This window comes from Pholis gunnellus (genome assembly GCF_910591455.1).
Source record: "Pholis gunnellus genome assembly, chromosome: 21".
In the NCBI taxonomy this organism is placed as follows: Eukaryota; Metazoa; Chordata; class Actinopteri; order Perciformes; family Pholidae; genus Pholis; species Pholis gunnellus.
In genome coordinates, this window is record NC_136548.1 from 18,213,140 (window position 1) to 18,233,506 (window position 20,367).

A 20,367-nucleotide genomic window follows, 5' to 3' on the forward strand; every position below is an offset into this window, starting at 1 on the left:
AGTCAGTAATCAGTGATGTCAGCATCATCAGCTGCAGAGCAACATCCTGAAGACACAGACCCCTGGTGGAGGGAGGCGTCATCACACGCTCTACATTTATTTATCATGGTTTGTTTCTAAAGCACTTTGTAGGCTTTGTTCTTTTAAAAGTGCTATATTAATAAAACAATTTTTTTATTGGCACATTTAGACGCAAAGAAATTGAGAATAAGTTTGAACGTTGTGCAGAACAGATGATGAAGATTCCTCCAGTACTGGATAATCAAAAAGAAAATTAATTAAAAGATGTTTAAAAGAAACAATAATCATAATCATAATAAGTATTATGATTATGATTATTGTAATAATCATAATAATAATTAATCCAAATTTAAAGACTGAGAAGTAAAGCAAACATTTCTAAAAATGTACATTTTACATATCATTTTATTTACGTTAGCAACATTTCAAAATATCTAATTTGCACATAATATATATATATATATATATTTATATATATATATGATGGATCATATAGATAGGTCATGTATATATACAGATATTTGTACATATATTTGAAATAAAAATATCAAAATTAGACATTGCCATATTAAAGTGATGAATACATTAATGCATCAATAATAATAATCCAAATATATAATATATATATATGTATATATATATTGTTCTGAAACGCACCATTCTACATGAGTACATTTACTTTTAGTACTTTAAATATATTTTGGTGCAAATACTTCTGTAGTAAGTAGAGTTTCGAATGCAGGACTTTTTATGTATTACATCATGGGGGAATCTGTCTCTGTAAACATGTATATAAAATATAAATATACACATTTATATAACATATAAAGCGTTTTAAACGTCAGGATCAGAGGAACAAGTCGCTGTTCCGCTGGAGCTCAGCAGAGGGAACCGTTGGACGCGTTTATTCTTCCTCTTCCAGCCTCAGACAATAAAAACAAGGAGAAGCCCACACACACACACACACACACACACACCCAGACCGACGGACGGCGGCAGCATCTCAGAGCTCGAGCTCAAAGCTGAGAGGAGACATGGACTCATGGCCGCCGAGCTGGGACTAGAGATGTAGTTTGCGAGGATGCCGGCCAGCTACATCTCTCGTTTGCTCCTCTTCGTCTCGATCTGCGCGGCCAAATCTCTTCCAGATCCGGGAGCAGTCGGTAAGCGTGGGGGGGTAGTGTGGAGGGATGGGGGGGGGGGTGCATGCAGCACAATGAGAGGAGATGGGAGTGGTTGGGCTTTATGGCTTTTGTCGACACAAAAATGTCTCTGCACCGCTGATGCGATACAGTGTTGCCCGAGAGGAGAGGGGCTTCTGGTGTGTGTGTGTGTGGGGGGGTCCGCTCTATGTGATGTTATTTCACATTCTATAATATCTGTGAGGTGATGTCACGCGCTCGTGCTTCATGCTCGTGCTTCATGCTGTGATAGTGAACGAGTGTGTGTTGGAAGGCCTAACATGTTTAGTCTGCGGGCCCGCGTGTCTGCGTCCGCTTCTGCACAACAATGGAGGCTCATGTGTCAAAAGCGTGTCTGCAGAGAGCTCACGAGCAAAAACATGATGCAGGAATAAAGAAAAAAACATGAATAAACATGAATATGGACGCAGCAGCATTACATGAAAAGGCCCCGGTGTTTATATTGTGTTGATTTTGGAGGACATTATGTAATTACTGCTTCATTATTCATGCTTCAAGCTATTCTGAGCTGCATGGATGGTCACAGGCGAAGTACATTTACTCTACTTGTACCTTTTCATGTTGAGTTACTGTGTACTTCTACTATAAAAGGGACACATTGTACGTTATACTGTTATCACATCGGTCTGACTGCTGTCGTTCTTCTACAGGTACACAAAACACAACGTCAACGCACAACACGACACAAAGCAGTTCAGATGTGACGTACTGTTACTTGTAATGGAGTATTTTTTACATTGCGGTATTTCTAAAAGGATCTACATTCATCGAGCTGTGATCAGCTTTTAAGATACGATGCTTTGTTAAAGATTAAACCACAAAACGTGTTTAAAGTTCCTAACTGGCTCATCAACACGAACACGCTGCTCAAACATTCATAATAAATAACACATCATGATGAAGAACAGTCTGTACTCTTGTTCTTGATGCTCTTACTACATTCAGCTGGCGGTACCACTCTTCTTCAGTGTTTCTGTCCTTTTGTTTGTCTGTTAGAACTTAATTCAGATTAAATTGGAATCGGTCTTTTGCTCCCCAGCTGCTCGTACGGATTAGATCGGAGGTTGATTGATTCCTCGGAGGTGTTTTGGGAAAAGCTCAGCTCACATCTCGTCTCCTGAGCTAGTGAAGCAAGAATCCTCTGAACAGATCTGCAGCTCGACGGCGTCTGTTGATCCGTCAGTCAACAGAAAATCAATCAGCAGCTATTCCCATAATCAATCCATCATTCAAGTCATATAGAGGTCCTTCCAGGCAATCAGAGGTCAATAACAGCTCGTCTTGGTCAACTTGAACTCTTTCAGAGTTAATTGTGGCCTTTTTGCCTCGAATGTCTTACGCAGCGTTCGGTTGTACTTTAGCTCCGCCCTCTCGCGTCTCTTCTGGTTGCCTAAAAAAACCAAGATGGCGACGGACAAAATGCCGAAGTCATGTCTTAAGGCGGGTGACGTCACGGTGACGATACGTCCACTTCTGATTTACAGTCTTTATGCAAAGAGTCGCACGAAAACAGCTCTTTAGATCTTTGTGTTTACCAGAGACGACTAAAAACCAAAACGACCAAACACTCGACTGAGAGCCGGACGCCTCGATGTTTACGTCATGAGGATTCAAAGACGTGTTTAAACTGCGTTTACACTCCACTAGATTCAAACTGAAGCACTCTGAGGGAGAACTCCTCGTCTCTTGATGTGTCACTGTGACTCTGTGTTTCTGTCAATGGAGCTGCTTCAAGCCCAGATTGAGGAAATCCTCTCCACACACACACACACACACACACACACAAGGGAGCCTTTATACAACCAATTATGGTAATACATGACAGCATTTACACACACACACACACACACACATATACATGTCGTTTATGATGTGAGTGCAGCCATTAGTGAGACTGAGTGAAGTTCTGCATGGAGGGGTTTTGTCCCGAGAGGCCCGGAGGGTTAAGATGGCGACAGCTCGCCGTGCTACAGAGCCTGAGCCAGCTTGTTTTGGAGAGTCAGCTTGTATCCATGGAAACCCCCCCCCCCCCCCCCCACCCCCCCCCCCCCCCCCACACCCCCAACTGTGACCCACATCAACGCTTGTCCAAGATGGGAAACAAAATGTTCTGGGGCTGAGAAACATGGGAGGATGAAACAGGCGATGGATTTGTGACGGGCGTGTCTCTGAGATGACTTTGCACATCTCATCCTGGTAATAATCCATCAACGGCCGGGAGGGATCAGTCTGCAGCAAGAGGCTCATCGTGAGGGGAACGGGACATGCAGGTGCTCTGAATGAAAAAAGTTAAGCTGTTGTAGTTTCAAACCCTTTGCAGCCGATTGCGTCAGAATTCAAACCTCACATCTGAACACAAAGACGAGATGCACGCGCTTCTAGATTCAGCGTGACTTTCACTTTCTGAAGATGTCTTTTTCTGTGAGGTCCATCTTACAGAAACGTCCATAAATGTGCTTAGAAATCATATACAGTATATATATATATATATATACTGTATAGGAGACAGAGTCCACGGTGTCCTCTGGTCGATGTTGTCTGTGTTCAGCTGCTGGCTGTTTCATGCTGAATCCTCTTCACATTGAAGGTCATTTTAGTTGAATCTTTGCACTGCTGCATCATCAGTTGTTCCCCGTTAGACAGCTGAGGGTGACTTGATCTATTGAGCCATATATGAGGGTTATTACTGCTGTAATTCTACCACATTATCTGACGACACAAAGTCTTTTTCCATTGAATTGAACAATAAATAGTTTGTTTATTTACCCAAAGAAATCACAAAGTCTTTCTTTTTAATTAAAAGAAAAGATCGTTCAGCGGTTCTACCTCGCCTCGTTTGAGACTTTGCCGATGTGTTTCGTTGATGGAGATCCGCTGTGATCAGTGAATCCCTCGTTGTTTCAGCTCTCTGGACGTTTACCGGACCACTCTTGTCGTGTTTTTTATCCCAGAGGTGCAGATTAAAGTCCAGGTGTTCGACAACAGCGACCTGTCTCCGCTGGCGGACGCTCAGGTGGAAGTCCACGGGAACCAGACCGTGTTGGCGTCCAGCAGGGCCGGCAGCGACGGCGTCCTGAGGGTCAGCTTCCCGTACCGCACGGGATCATGGGTAATCATCACGGCCTCCAAACAAGACTACGTCACCAACTCCGTGCCCTGGCACTCCAGCCGCATCCCCCGTAAGTTTATTACTCCTTCTGATGACTCTGTCGAGCTGTAAAATCTGCCCGTTAACAGGACGGTGTCAGTCGTCTCATTGGCTGGCTGTGCGGCTGGAGTCTCTCATCACACTGCATCCGCAGGGCTTTGAAGGTCTTCAATGTAATGTTGTTTTCAGTGATTGCAGGCTGTTAGTAGATGTTATAAAGCTATAAACTAAGAGTGAGGCTGTGTGACAGTAGTCTGTGCTGCAGGAGGCTGTTTTTAATCCAGGTATCCACTATCTGATTAATCATATCATCTGGAATTATTGTAATATACAGATGGGAAGTAGTTCCCATTTTATTGAATTTTAATTCATTAATTTATACATTTATTCATGTATTCATTATTTGTATTCATTTCATCGTGTGGGGGTTTCTTGTTCAGGTTGTTTTGTGAGGAATAACTTCCTCTCATGTCTTCTTTTATAACACGTTTGTCTTCCTTCAAACTAAAAACCAACAAAGATATATACAAAAATAAATTATTATATATAATTCAAGGCCATACCTTCGTATTGTAACGCTGTTATTCAAATAATTTAGTCAAATAAGTCAAATAATTTAGTTGAGAAAGTTTAAATATTTAGATAAATGAAAACTCTGAAAGTTAACTCTCTGCTTGTCTCAGCGTTGTTGTTGTTGTTGTTGTTGTTGTTGTTGTTGTTGTTACAGCTGCAGTCTGCTGTGTGTATCTTGAGTCTCTTCCTCTTTGTGTTGAAGTGTACGCATCAGTCAGCCTGTACCTGCTGGTCCAGAGGCCGGGAACCCTGATCCTCTACGATGACGTCCTGCAGGTGCTGTCTGGGTCTCCAGGTAAAGAAAAAAACCTTTGAACCTGAACATGTGGTCATAAGTCATCGCACGCTCACTCATCCTGTCACAGCCCTGGATTCATGAGCCGTTATCAGCTCAGTCCGAACAGCTGAGATGCAATTTATGCATTTCTTTAAAAACAATAAATCACAAAGGACAATTTTTCAAGATTGTAGACCTGTTGGGTAACCGTTGTCCTATTTTTGCCTCTTGGGAAAGTCAGTTTGACCCGTCAACAGCTATCCTGTCATCACGTCTTAAATTAGTTTGTCTCCAGCAGAGAGAGAGAGAGAGAGAGGGGGAGGATAGATTCCCTCCCCCTCTCCTCCCCCTCTCCTGTGTCTATTCAGGCCTCCACAGATTTCACTGCTTAACATTTAGATGACCCCGTGTCGCTTGCTGCTGCTGTCACGATGGCAACCTGCTGCAGCCGCATAGTTTGTTTCTCTTTGCAAACATCGGCTCAGCTCCTGCATCAGCACGAGGACGCATGCTGAGAGATATTAGGACGCGAGCAGGCTGCAGGATTTCACAGATTTGTTTCTCCTGCAGGAGCTCGTAACCAGCCGCTGCTGCAGCTCCAGAGGAAGTCGCTTCAGCTGCCGTCCGACTCCAACTACACGGCGCTCTCCGCCACGCTGACCACGGCCCGGACGCAGTATGAGATCGGCGGCTTCCCGTTTCTCCTGGGCCAAGAGACCAACAGCTCAGGTGGGGTGTCGAGGAATCGTCCGCTGTCTGGGACGTGTGTTTCTATTAAAGGGGAAATCTTGATTTATGCATTGCTGTGTTTGATACAAGCATAGTGCACATTAATAAAACATTCCTGTGAGTGCGCCAGAGTTAGCGGTTAGAGGCTATTGTTCATCTGTAGGGTGTATTGCCCTTAAATAGAGTCATGACGTACCTGAAGACATTTCTCAGACTTGTATCAGAGCGTCTTCTTCTCTTCAGGTGCAGAAACCGGGTGGACGGACCTGACGGCGTTGGCCGTGGTCAGCGTTCAGCTCTTCGACAAAGACGGCCGTGTGATCCAGGTCTCCGATCCGGTCCAGATCTCTGTGCCGCTGCCGTCCGACACCCGTAACAGGATGGCCACCAGCGTGCCGGCTTGGCTGTATCAGCCTAAGACGGGTGAGGGAGAAGCTCGTAGAACGTGACGTCAGACGCTCTTGTGTTTTCCTCTGTTTGCTATTTGTGAGTAACGGGGACGATGACGTACGTTTCTGCAGGACTGTGGGTTCGGAACGGGACGGGCTACATCAAAACGGACGGCCACCGGTTCGTGTGGAACGTGGTGGTTCCTCAGATGGGGTACTGGTTGGCTGCGTTTCCTTCATCTTCAGGTGCAGTAACTCGTCTTCACGCCTCCGCTCTGCTGTTTGCGCTGTTATTAATCTGCAGCGTTGCTGCTCCGGGTCAGCAGATGTTCCCGTATGTCCCTCAGGGGAAAAAGCAGGAACGGCAGCCTGTAATGAAATGTTCAGGGTCATTGCATAATTTAGAGAAGTCCATAAGTGGGTATTCAAATTGGTACTTGAAGTATTTAATCTGGTGATAAAGACTGCTGCAAGTATGACGTATTTCTGTAGACAACTTATGTTTCTTACGTGTTGCGTTCATCAAGATATCTTTACTAATAAACTCCACTTTTATGACGTTTGAAGTGTAAAATGAAAAGCTAATGTCAGGCTATGAAGGAACTCCACCACGGTCACATGACTTCACGTCTCCACCACGAGGCTGAAGGAGGACGAGCGTTCTAGTGACGACGCTGAGTCTCCTTTTAAGACACGTAGACGCTTCTAAATTCACCAGAGGGGCGTTTACTGACCTGTTTTGTATTCAGCTCTTCAGCTTGTGTAAAACACATTATTTCAGACATCAAACCAAAAACACATAAGCAACACGTTGACTTCTAGACGAGGGAACAGGAAGTGTAAAAATGCTGCCTCATTTCTGCATTTTAGGGCTCATTTTTGCATCAGTCTGTTCTCATAAAGCTGATAAAAGCATCACACGTCTGAAATGTTGTCACTGGAGGAAGTTTTTTCTTCTGCCATCGAGCTCCATTTTTGTCCAAAAAACATTAAAAACACATCAATGATTCACACCGTCCTGCTGCCACAAATACTCACGAGAACACCAAATGTGGATTAATCCGCCGCTGAAAATAGTCCCTAACAAATGCACTATATCCTCCTGTTTGTGTAATAAAAGTGACCATCTGTTTAGTCTCTTTTGAAACATGAAACACAGACAGGGTAGGGAAGTATTGAGAAAAGGACGAACACAATTCTTGATTCTCAGACGTCTTTCTGCCGTGTTTTGTGTTGCAGGATCGGGTCTGTCTCATCCAGGCCTGAGGGACATCACCACCTACCACACCCTGTTCCTGCTCTCCATCCTGGGCTCGCTGGCCCTGCTGGTGCTCATCCTGCTCTGTGTGCTGCTCTACTACTGCAGGTGTGGGGAGCGTAGGCGCAGGTCTCACATTTAGGCTTCTATTAATATGGCAAAAATGACAACTGGGATTTTTGGTAATGATAATTGCAAATACCTTTAACTGTGAATGTGGGTTTAATTTCAGATTAGACTAAGATTACAGGTGCTTCTTTCATTTCTGACCTTCAGTGTCTGTTTACTTTTTTTAGGCGGAAGTGTTTAAAACCGCGTCGCCAGCAAGGGAAACCCCACACGCAAAATATAAACGGTGCCAAGAGAGACCAGGGTACGTCCACGTCACGGCTGAATCTGATCTGCGGAGGCCACGCCGAGTCCGGCCCCTCTAACGACAAATCCGACATGTCCCCGGCTCGAGACTACCAGAGTTCACGGGAGGACCTGACCAAGCACGTTCCGGCTCACATGCTGCGACACGCGAAAGGGAAAAATGCGTCGGGTCCCCAACGTGGCGAAAGCTTCCCCATGAAGGTGACGCGAGCCACCGAGACCAACAACCTGGATAACCCTCTGCTGCACGAAGACTACAACCGACACCACAGCGCCAACGACAATCGAGGGTACTCCTCGGATCCCCCGTCCCCGCCTCGCTTCCAAGGGTACGTGCCGAACCAGAGCGACAAACCTCCAGAATACTCGGCGGCGGCTGCGGACAGCCTGGCCAGACCCACCTCCCTCAACACCCAACCGGGTCAGATCATCTTCTGCAGCTCCATCGACCAGATGAAGGAGAACATGTACCGGAGCATGGTGCCCACCCTGGTCATCCCGGCCCACTACATGCGCCTGCCCTCCGAGTTCTCTAAAGACGGCAAGGACCAGAAGGACCAAGATAAAGATGGCGCACAGATGGGAGGCGGCCAGCAGCACCACCACCACCACTCCCAGAAACAAGGCCAGCAGCAAGGGGACGACTCCGAGGATGCGAGCTGGGCGTCCGACTCCTCCGGCGGACCCATGACCATCCCGGTGCTCTTCAACGACTCCACCATGGCTCAGATGAACGGGGAACTGCAGGCTCTGACGGAGAAGAAGCTACTGGAGCTGGGTGTCAAGCAGCACCCGAGGGCGTGGTTCATCTCCTTGGACGGACGGAACAACGCTCACGTGCGCCACTCCTACATAGATGCTGGGAATGACCTCAGCGGCGGCGGCGGGGGATTCTTAGGAGGCCCCAGCAGCTCCGGCCGAGACTCCAACCTCGAGCCACCTCTGGAGTCCCAAGAACGCATGTTGGTGATGAACCGGAAGGGAAAAGACGAGCGCTGGGGGACGGGAGGACGGAAGGGCGTCGGCAGCGGCGGTGGGAAGTGCTACTCCAAGCTGGCGTACCCCGACCACGGCGAGCCCGGCGGCAACAGCGAGGGACGCCCGGTCTCCCCCGAGGAGAACTCCCTCACCCCTCTCCTGGACGAGGGTCCGTCCTCCCGAGGGTCCACCATCCCCAGGAGAGGACGCAGTCGCGTGAACAGCAGCCGCAGCAGCAACAACAGTGAGAACCGCCGCGACTCCATGACCAGTCCCGAGGACGATCCCGACGACAAGGACGAGAACAAGAAGAGCCCCTGGCAGAAGATCGAAGACAGGCCTCTCATGGTCTTCCACCCCAGGAAGTGAGCTGTGTGGACCTAATGAAGACACTTTTTAGTCTTTCATCTTTCCACAACGAACATGGAGGAAGATGTTATTCAGAGAGAGAGAGAGAGAGATCACAATAAGCACAACCACGCTTCACTGGTTCCATCTTCAGGTTGTTGTTTTGACCTTTGTGTTCCCGGTGAGGTGATTTCTCTCGTGGTCTCGCTGTCTCCGTTACTCTCCCCGGTTCCCACCGAGATGATCTATCGTATCCAGTTTATCGTGAACTCTTGGCACCTATCGCATCACTGAAAACCCTCGTCTGAGCCATCGCACACACACGACTGTGGAAATAGCCATTTTATAGAGCAAAAATATAAGAACGAAGCACTTACTGATAATTTGATAATTGATTGATCGATACCAAGCATTTTGGACGTGGATGACCTTTTTTATGGGATTGATGGGTGAATTAGATTTCCTTCCCTGGACTTTAAAACACCACTAATGCTCACATAGATGGTAGAAGACGTCTCCACCTGCCCGAAACTATAACTATTTTAAGTTTTCTTTAGAGGAAACAGCTTCCCAAAGCTTGAATACGTAGGTAACCGATCGGTTGTATTGATTACTTTTCTTGCGCCCCTGTAAACGGATAATGCGATCTCTAAAAATCCAACGTGCGACTTGCATTTTGCTCCTTCAGGGACGCACTTCCTCCTGTGCTGTGTTCATGTGTTCGGATTACTTAATCAGACAGTAATGATTTGAAATGTTGAGCATCGTCTCTTGAGTCGTTCCGTCATCCCTCGTTGTCACTGATTTGTTGCCAAAACGTGGACTTTCTGCCTTTTTTTCTCTCCTGCTCGCCGTTTTTGGTCGACGCTGCGATTTCTGTCGTGTAAATAGATTCCCAGACGTTTGAGGGATACTTTTTGGGGTTTAGAAAATGGTTTTTGCATGCATATGAATGTATGAAATAAACAGAAGGCACCCAAACGCCCCATCCCCCCTCTAATTGCCAAGAAAACGTGGGTAAGCCTAAACAGCCAAAACACCACTTTACTTGAAGACGTCCCTGTTTAATATTCTACTGAGATCCACGGGGGTTTTATTCGGACCTGAACCACTTCTCTCCTGTAAGTGCCTTCTTTCACATAGGATGGAGTGATAGGCATGCAGGTCCCTCTTTAACATGCAGCCAGGCGTCACCGTGGCACTAATAAGCACACTGCATTGTGGGAACAACATCACGCGTCACTCTGCGGAGAGACGCCTGCCAAAAAAAATAACCTGACAACTTTTTTCTCTCGTGGCTGTTACTGTCCTTTAATATCTCTACGTTTTATTGTATCTATCCTCTTTTTTCACCAAACTTGTAAATGGTACGATGAACTATATGAGATTTTACGGTGTAAACGACGTGCATGTAACATGTAGAATAGGGTGTTTTTAATGATTTTCTCGTGTTTTTTATTATTGATCCAGGATGTTTGGCACAAAAAAAAAGAAGAAAAAAAAAGTGATGCACTGACGCATTGAATCGTGTTGCCAAAATGAACTCGGTTTCATGAAGATACACTGAATTTTCCCGTAATCCAGTTCTAACAAAAAAATTCACTTCCGGTCGTAAATGTTTACAACGACGACACACTGACCAACACGCTCCTCCCGCTGATTCTAGCGTCATCACTGCCTCAGACTGTGAATCAATCGCGTCATCCAGCAGATAGAAGCTCAACCACGTGTTTGTGTTTCCGTTGATTATGAAGCGACGGCCGTACAGAAGTCTCGCTGACTCGTCGGTCCTTTCCATCAGCTTGCTGTTCATGAGCCTACAGTACAAACTGAACACGTGAAGTCTGAAGGAAAAACCACGACGCCATGAAACCATTCCTACTGAACTGTCCACTGCTGTAAATGTACGGTTTTTTTGGGACCAGATATCAAATTAATATTAATATTGTAATTATGAGTTGTGCAATTGTGGCTTTCCTTCCTTGTTTTTGTTTTAACGTGAGAGAACCTGTTTTCTCAGTAGATTCTTTTGTGGACAGAGATTTACTCGAGTACTGAGAGGACACGCGAGGGTGAGGAGGAGGAGGAGGAGGAGGAGGAGGAGGAGGAGGAGGAGGAGGGAGCTGTAGGCCTTCATCCTGTGCAGTAAATCATTTGCTTCATAAACCTGGTCAGCTGTTTGTAAACTGTAAATGGATTCTTTCTGTAAATGAGACAAAATAGAAATAAATGTGTTCCCACGGTCAGCAGCGTTTGTGATTTTATTTTGACAGAAATTATGAAAATATGTCAATAACAAATACAGCTGAGAGGCGCTGATGATGATGAGACCATTTATGAGGAATTTGACTGTTTATTTACTGTTTATACGGTTAAAGTTTATTTGTGTGTTAGGTAATTAAAAATGCTTGTATCATAACTACTTTAAATACATCATACAGTTAGATTTAAACGTTTTCACTCTTTCTCAACTATAATTCTAGTATTATGGGATTGATTCATGGCCTCCACATCCTAACGTGTTCACCGTCTTTTGATGTCTGTTTTAATGTTACATGTGATTCAGCAGTAATTCATAAAAAGCTTTGCTTCTCAAACTAAACAGATAAAATGTTGTTGATCCACAGAGGAGAACAGCAGGCGTAAAGAAAAGTAACAGAAACAATCATTTGAAGTATATAAAATAAAAATAGCCCCTATGTTACAGTAATTAAACTCAACATTACAAAGCACACATAACCAGTGTTGTACTTCAAGTCATAGTGCAGTACTGCCTCTCTTGGAGTACTACTGTAATGTACAATGTTTACAATTCTTTAATTCAATTTCTCTCAGAAGACCCCAATTCAAGGTAGTGTACTACTAATTGTTTGAGTAACCCTTTAACCAGCGGTGGAATAAGTACTATAAGTAAAGCAATACAAAATAATCTGTTACAAGTTCTTATAAAAGTACAAAAGTACTAGCATCAAAATGTACTTAACATACTTATAGTAAAAGCACACATTTAGCAGAATAACATATTTTATATTATTGCATTAGAGTTATTGATATGTTCATGTTTATCATTTTAATGTGGCAGCTGGTTAATTTATTTTGTATATTTTTGTATATACTTTTTTATATAAAGTTTTATTTATGTGTATTTTCTGGAAACAAACTAAAGTTAACAATTAAATGTAGTGAAGTAAAAAGTACAACATTTACTGAAATAAATTACCAGAAAAAGTAAATACTCAGTTAATTAACGCGTAGCTAGTCGTGAATATTTACTAATAACAGAGTATTTATTCAGTCCATGTCACAGTGTACTGGCCCTTTAACACCAAACTGCAGTCACGTGACAGCGTGTCATGTGATTATTGGATTGTGACTATAAAGAAACGCAGCTTCAGGTCTTCTTTGTGCTCTGAATGTCCGCGAAGCAGCTCAAACCTTCGACACGCGTGTTCACGAGCGAACCGTGCAGGTAAGAAAAACACTTCCGCCTTCGGCCGCTCACCGGAAGCCGTTCAAACCGGGTAGCATTGCTGCTAGCCACCTAGCATGCTATGCTAACCCGGTTTTCTTCTATCATGGTGATCAATGATGGTGATCAATGGTGATTAACGGTGTTGTTGTTGTTTGTTGTTGTTGTTGTTGTAGGAGTTTGCAGCGCGGAGCTGTTTGTTAATAACTACTGAACTCAAGCTGTAACGGTAAAGTACTCTGTTATGTTTAATAATATATTACAAGAGGTGGAAACCTAGTACATTTAGTAAAATACTGTATTTAACTTGAGTATTTCCATTTTCGGCTACTTCTGCTATTTAGTATTTATTTATCTATGCGAAGTAGCTGAAGTTATCAAATAAATGTTATATAATATATACACTAGGAGACAAATAGTGTTTTTTTACTGCTCATCGTTTATTTGATAACTTCAGTTACTTTGCATAGTTAAATAAATAAAACTAGCTTGTTGATGAGACATTTAAAGACCCGTTCAGACTTCATCTTCTTCTTTAGTACAACCAGCAACTAATTTAACTATCAATTAATTGTTTAACACATTTATCAAGTAAAAAAGCTAAAACATTCTCTAGTTCCAGCTTTTAAAACGTCACAATTTTATGTTTTTCTCTGTGATTTGTTTATTTTTTTAACTAAACAATTAACAGAAAGAATATTTACTAGTTTAATTGACCAAAACAAATGTTAGTTGCAGCACTAAAATCCACAAAAGCAGTGCTAGCGGAACAAAAAAACAACAATAATGACTTTTGTCATTGATTATCGGTTGTTCAGGGTTATGAAGTGTTGGAGATATGAGTGCTATAAATCTATAAATCTATAAATGCAGCATGAACTCTACGGCGAGTTGTGTTTTGTTCTTCGTCTGCACGTTGAAGATGAGATAGCGTGAGCTCTCGATGGGTCACGTTGCTTCATTCCTGCCGGCCCCTGTTCTCCGCTGCCTGTGTTCAGATGCTGCAGACGGGGATCCTGGTCCTGGTTCTTCTGGGTCTGAGCTCCGCTCGGATCTGTCCGGATGGAGACATGTGTGTGAACAGAAACACCTGCTGCAGGAACACCGTGGGAGGGTACGGATGCTGCCCGCTACCTTACGTGAGTTACCTTCAGTTACTCGAGTAGAATCAAAGTCCTGCTTTTAAAACCTTATTTAAAGTCACTGAGAGGAACTTCTAACTGGTCCTGAACCAGGCTCCGTGTAGTCCTGATCCTCTATCAGACCTCCATCAGTAAAGAGCCCATCAGAGAGAAGATGGTCTGTTTCTATAGAGTTATTCTTAAAGCTCGTCATCGGATTCTGGTGAAACCAGATGAACTCATGCAGGTTCACCAGAACCTCCTTCAGCTCAGACTCCAGCCTGGATCTTCTTCTTCACACCGGTTGTTGCTGCTCTGTGTTCTCGGCGTCTTAAACCTTTTTTACGTCGCTCACCTGCAGGCTGAGTGTTGTTCCGACCACATCCACTGCTGCTATGAGCGGACCCTCTGTGACCTCGTCCACGGTAAATGTGTGAATAAGACGGTTTCTTTGCCCTGGATGATGCGCTTTCCCACCAAACCGGCTCTGCTCCTTCAGGTAATCTTAACGCAGAGCTTTGTCAAAGATGGAGAAGGTGTCTCGTTGCTTTTTATATTATTCTGTTGCTCATTTGTTTTCTGGCTCCTTGTCGTTTGGTATGCGTGGGCTGTCGTGTGGCTGGTCGCAGCTCGAGGAGTCGGTGAAAGCGGTCATTTGTCCGGACCAAGAGTCCGAGTGTCCGGACGACACCACCTGCTGCCAGCTTCTCGACGGCTCGTGGGGCTGCTGTCCGTTAGCGAAGGTGATCTAAACATGAGCTCAGCCCCACATACTCAATAACTGATGTAAATCAAGATATTTCTGACTAATATATCTGCTGAAACGTATCCGTGTAGATGTCGGCCTTTAAGTTTAAGAAATGTTTGAGGTCATTTAGAAACGCCGGCTGTCTGACGTGACGCTCGTCTCTTCTGCAGGCGGTGTGCTGTGAGGATAAACTCCACTGTTGCCCCGAGGAAACAAAGTGCGACCTCGCTCACTCAAAGTGCGTGTCGTCCTCGCCGGAGTCCTTCCCCATGCTGGAGAAGCTGCCTGCCAGGAGGAGCGACAACACTTCAGGTAGAGAACTCCTCATGTTAGAAGGTCACGACCCCCTCGTGTCAGGCCAAAGGTCGACTTAAAAAAAAAAAGCCCTTTAGTGAAAGAGAAATGTTAAAAGTCACTGAAATCCATCTGTCAGGTTAGTTCTCTGCTGATGATGCTGTACTGATTACTAAAGACGTTTGTTTCCATGATGCACTGCTGCCCTCGTCTTCTTCCGATGCTCCTGCAGTGGGTTCGGTGTCGTGTCCTGGAGGAAGAAGCAGCTGCCCCGACAGCTACACGTGTTGCCTTCTAAGCAGCGGAGACTACGGCTGCTGCCCGTACGCACAGGTACACGTGACTCCGTCTGCAGCGTACCGGAGCTGAAACTATTCGTTGATTTGTTGATCAACAGAAAATGTTTCTCACTCATTTTATTTATTAAGTCAAGTTTAACAAAAGCGTTACAGAGAAGATGCTGCAGCGTAATCGTGTTATTTGCTGAAAGTTTATTTGAAATATGATCTTTTGTGTCACAAAGTAGTTTATTGTGTTTTATGTACTTTGGGAATGTGTCTCTTTGGCAGCATTAGTGAACAATATGTTGTCTTGGTTTGAGGGCGTTATTGGAAGGAAATAAATGTTTATGGTGTGAGACTGAAGCTGTTAAAGACTGAATGTGCCTATAAAGACTCTTTTTGGTGTAAAGAGTGATGTAATTTCCTACTAAACCTGAATTGTTTCTCTGAATCTGTCTGTAATCGTGTGCAGGCCATGTGCTGCAGCGACCATCTCCACTGCTGTCCCAGCGACACCGTCTGTGACCTGGAGCACGGCGTCTGTAAGTCCGGTGAGACCAGCAGCGTACCACTGAAGAAGAAGATCGCTGCCCGGCCCAATGACGGTAAGCCGGCGCATTAAAGAGTCTTTAATTTAAGGTTAAACCGTGTGCAGGAAGGTGTTGATGGTTCGTTCCGGCCTCTCGTCCCGTCAGTCACGTGTCCGGATGAGAAATCGGTTTGTCCGGATCAGACGACGTGCTGCAAGATGACCGACGACACGTACGGCTGCTGTCCTATGCCCAACGTGAGTGAGCTGAAGTAACCTGTGCAGAGGATCAACGCTCTACTGCAGCTGTGGATCTACAAGCACCCTGATTACGAGACTTCTCTCTCTTCAGGCCGTCTGCTGTTCGGATCAGATCCACTGTTGTCCTGAAGGCACCGAGTGTGACGTGGAGCACGGCGCCTGCCTGTCGGCCCGCGGACAGACGACCACGAAGACGCCGCCGGCGGCTGTGACGACGCCGGTGGAAGTTCAGAGCGGAGGTCAGAGCGGGACGGTTGTTTTCACCGTCTAAGATCTTCTTGGTCTTAAATATTTGATCGACGTTGTTTAGTTTAATGCAGCTGCTTTGATCTGCTGTGAAGATACTGAACATTATTCTTTGAGCAGTTTAACACTGAGATTATTAACGATATATAAATATGTGTTTACATCTTTCTTTTAATCGCAGTCGCTCCAGATGTTCGACTTCGATAAAAAGAATAAATGACGATAATAATAACACTTATCTCTATCTCTCTACTAAAACACATAAAACCATAAAACCAAAGGATTTAAAGTGCAAGAACATCACAAATCATGAAGATTAAAATAAGGAACATTTAAACAGATGAAATTAAAAAGAATAAATTCACAGAATAAGACAATTCAAGTAACACAATTAGAAGAGATAAAGAGTTCTTGCATGATGAAACACTGGCAGCAACAATTCAGTCTTTATCCTTTATATTATTCATTTTATTCTATTGGCTTTAAAATGTCAAAACAGTGAATGATGAGCGTCACAAGTTCACCAAAAATAAAAACTCATTGAAATGAGCTTTTGGCTCAAAGAGTTCAGTCTTCACAACAAAGAAACGGCAGCAAATCCTCACACACGAGACGCTGGAACATGTGAATGTTTGCTTTGTAAATAATTCAGATTCATGTTTTCTGAAGCTTTCAGCGTCTCCAGGTGAAGCTGTGTGAAGTCTGATAAATGTCCTCAAGTTAAAGACAAGTTTGAAACTAAGACCTGAAGGTTTGGAGTTAAAAAGAAGTGAGACTGTCTCTGCTGCTGGCTAGAGGCTACTGTAGCCGCTGCTAGCACAACGCGCCTAAAGCTCCAACTGAACTGTGGTTGCGTTGCATTGTGGGGGATGTAGGCGCCAGGTTTTGACAAGGAGGAAGAATGCGTGGAATAAAAAAAGACGATATCTGTGATTGTGCTGCTTTTTAGGAATAAAGTTCGTTTGCTGATAAAAACGTTTGTGTTTCAGTCGGAGACGTTCCGTGCGACGACACTGTGGCCTGCGCCGACGGAAACACCTGCTGCAAGTCGCCAGAGGGAGAATGGGCCTGTTGTCCTCTACCTAAGGTAGTGTGTGTGTGTGTGTGTGTGTGTGTGTCACACAGACCCTCTGTGTTCGGCTTTCTGTCCAGCTGCACTGAAGACACTCGACACACTTCCTCACATTGTGGTTCCTCTCCAGACGCTCAGTTTAGTGACGAATGGCTTCTCCTCTGATCTCGGCTCAGTGTTTCATTTATTTTGTTGTAGAAATACGAGTCGATACGATTAATGCAAACGTTTATTCAGTGTTTGCGTTCATTCTTCAGATCCTACCGCTCTCTGTCTCTCTTCTCCCTGCAGGCCGTGTGTTGTGAGGACCACCAGCACTGCTGTCCTCACGGCACCGTTTGCGACCTCGCGGCCTCCACGTGCGTCGAAGCCTCAGGCGGCACCGCGACGCCGTGGCTCGGCAAAGTGCCCGCCTTCCCGTCGCCGGCCGGCAACGCCAAGTGTGACGAGTCCACGTCATGCCCCGGAAAATCCACCTGCTGCAGGACGGCGGGGGGAGGCTGGGCCTGCTGTCCTCTGCCTCAGGTAACACGAGACGAGTGGATTATGTATATAGATATATTTTAGAGAAGCATGCAAAGCAAAGCCAACGTAAATACGGTTTTGTGCTGCAGAAGCTTCCTGAAAGTCTTGTTTCTGTGTGTTCCTGCAGGCCGTGTGCTGCGACGACCAGCTCCACTGCTGCCCTCACGATACCGTCTGTAACCTGGCGGCTGAGACCTGTGACGACCCGGCGGGGGTCTCGCCGTCACGCCGCTGGGTGGACAAAGTGTCCACGCTGACCTCAGAGGTGAACGACGCATCGGTGTTCTTTTAGAGGCGAACTTTGTCGGAATCTCTTCCACCTGTTTAACTCGGAGCGGGTTTCAGGCGTCATTAAAGTGGTTCATCTTCCTCCTTCCAGGCTGAGAAGGAGCCGAGTCGGGCCGTTTCCGGTCCACCTCAGCCGGCCAGGAACATGTGCGACGCCCAGACCAGCTGCCCCAGAGACACCACCTGCTGCTTCATGGACGGGACCCACCGATGGGGCTGCTGCCCTCTGCCCAAGGTACGCCGCTAAATCAACCCCACACGAGCAAACGCTGATTACATGTGATTCATTGAGCGTCTCCTTCAGGCGGTGTGTTGTGACGACGGAGACCACTGCTGCCCCGGCGGTCACACCTGTGAACCTCACCGCTCCTCCTGCTCAAAGGGACCCCACGTCGTGGTGCCCTGGTCCTCCAAACTGAACGCCCTGAGCGAGGCGTCCGGCGCCGTGGCGGACGTCAAGTGCGACGACAAGAGCAGCTGCGCTTCAGGAACGACCTGCTGCAAGCTGCAGACGGGGGAGTGGGGCTGCTGCCCGCTGGTCAAGGTCTGTACGGCTTCATTGGATACGTTTAGTTTTTAGTGACGGTGTTAAAGGTTCTCATCAGAATTAAAGACTCTTCTCCGTCCCCGTCTTCAGGCCGTCTGCTGTGCCGACCGCGAGCACTGCTGTCCTCAGGGCTACAGCTGCAACATGCAGACCGGCACGTGTGAGAAGAAGAACGCCGACGCGCTCGTCGTCATCACCACCCTCCCTCAGGTCAAAGTGGAACGGTCCGAGCTCGGGGAGGGGGACGTACCATGTGACGTCACGGGGGAGTTCCACTGCCCCCAGCGGGACACCTGCTGCAAGGTGTCGGCCTCAGAGTGGGCCTGCTGCCCCTCAGCCCGGGTACGTCCACGCCGTGATAAATAACTTCCTTACAGGACTGTGATTATTGTCCTTAATAATGACTAAATCTGCTGAATGAATTCTGTTCCTTTGTGTTTTTAAAGCATGATTTAAACTCTGTTTCCTCCGACAGGCGGTCTGCTGCTCCGACTCGCAGCACTGCTGCCCCGTCGGGTACTCGTGTGACCTGCAGGCCGCCGGCTGCTCGCCGCTCCCCCGGCTGACCTGGGACTCTCTGATCGGGGACAGAAGGAAAGACTTGGTCCCGCGAGGGCTTTAATCCCACTAAAAGCTGCACGGATTCCATCTTTTGATCCACAACACCTCCGTGGCGTCTGTGGACGCCACTTCCTGTTTGACGTGTCCTTTCGTGGGAGTGACGATGAAGACGTGACGATGAAGAAGAAGTAGAAGCACTTTGATCCGCTGGTTGTTATGTCGACGTGTGCAGGAGTTTGTTCCTCATCATGATCACACTTGTTGTAGACGAGTGACGGCGTTGGTGTCGCTCCATATTTCTCTTATTTTCAACAAATCCCGTTTTAAAGACCAAAACATCGACGTGTTCATTTGTTTCGCCTGGACGGTGAAGTCGGACGTCGAGCTTCTATTTGACTGTTTTCAGGTTCAGCAGAAATAAACTTCATTTAGTTTTTACTAACGAGACACGATGCAGAGAACTTCCCTCGATGATCTTTAAAAAACAGAATGTTGTTCAAGGTAAATAAATAAAGTTGTATAATTATTATTTTGCTTTGTCTCATTTGTTTAATGGGGCCTTTTAGCGTCCGCAGACCAGAGCTTTAGACTCTTTGAGTCTCTTGTAGTGAAGTCACTCCATCACATAGAATGAAGCTTTAACTTTCATAAAAACATCTGCTCGCTGTAGTTTTAATCAAACATTTAGGGGGAAGTAGGGCTGTTTGTTGGGACTATTTTCAGCAGCGGATGAATCCACATTAGTGAGTATTTGAGGCAGCAGCTCGGCCACACAGAGAAAACAGGAAGTGAAGAAGGACCGTAGAGGATCAGGACCTGGAGTCAGATTCTGGACCTGAAACCAGATAAACTGTGTGTGTTTTGGTTTTGTGATGGGATTTGTTAATAAGATAAATACAGAATATCTCCAGACGTCATCACATTTGATAACATCTGGAGGAGTTTGTGAGGAGTCGGCGTTTCCTCGTTCCTTAATGAAGTTTAATATTTAAAGTATTTCACTTTGTGTGAACTTGAATTCTTGAAGGAACTTTAGTTTTTCTCTCACGTCTCCATTGTGAACAAAGCATTAAAAAACAAAAGTCTGAGTACTTTAAAACATCAGTTGTATCTGTTCTTCCCACACA

At 45.7% G+C, this 20,367-nt stretch overlaps 2 protein-coding genes across 2 annotated transcripts; both read left to right on the forward strand.

Moving 5' to 3' along the window:
• Positions 1 to 1,102: 1,102 nt before the first annotated feature.
• Positions 1,103 to 11,382, forward strand: fam171a2b (family with sequence similarity 171 member A2b; the record flags this gene model as incomplete). The annotated part of the gene is made up of 8 exons (XM_079182410.1): positions 1,103 to 1,184; positions 4,175 to 4,402; positions 5,147 to 5,239; positions 5,792 to 5,950; positions 6,194 to 6,373; positions 6,472 to 6,585; positions 7,579 to 7,726; positions 7,894 to 11,382. 8 exons carry the CDS (start codon positions 1,103 to 1,105, stop codon positions 9,317 to 9,319), a joined length of 2,430 nt encoding a protein of 809 aa, XP_079038536.1. The 3' UTR covers positions 9,320 to 11,382.
• A 1,251-nt stretch (positions 11,383 to 12,633) lies between these two features.
• grnb (granulin b) lies at positions 12,634 to 19,481 on the forward strand. Its single transcript, XM_079183107.1, has 17 exons — positions 12,634 to 12,767; positions 12,944 to 12,996; positions 13,766 to 13,906; positions 14,250 to 14,387; positions 14,518 to 14,631; positions 14,807 to 14,948; positions 15,163 to 15,263; positions 15,684 to 15,816; positions 15,907 to 15,998; positions 16,093 to 16,240; positions 17,237 to 17,334; positions 17,611 to 17,844; positions 17,972 to 18,109; positions 18,224 to 18,367; positions 18,437 to 18,676; positions 18,770 to 19,021; positions 19,155 to 19,481. The coding sequence occupies exons 3-17, from the start codon at positions 13,766 to 13,768 to the stop codon at positions 19,299 to 19,301; spliced, it is 2,262 nt and encodes a 753-aa protein (XP_079039233.1). The 5' UTR covers positions 12,634 to 12,767; positions 12,944 to 12,996; the 3' UTR covers positions 19,302 to 19,481.
• Positions 19,482 to 20,367: the final 886 nt, after the last annotated feature.

What these genes read in the sequence shown, in the direction of transcription:
- grnb (XM_079183107.1), top strand. Translation starts at nt 13,766, where the DNA reads ATGCTGCAGACGGGGATCCTGGTCCTGGTTCTTCTGGGTCTGAGCTCC. An exon ending in GCTGCTGTCCGTTAGCGAAG is followed by an intron (nt 14,632 to 14,806) that starts GTGATCTAAACA and finishes TCTCTTCTGCAG; the next exon opens with GCGGTGTGCTGTGAGGATAA. An exon ending in CGCTGCCCGGCCCAATGACG is followed by an intron (nt 15,817 to 15,906) that starts GTAAGCCGGCGC and finishes TCGTCCCGTCAG; the next exon opens with TCACGTGTCCGGATGAGAAA.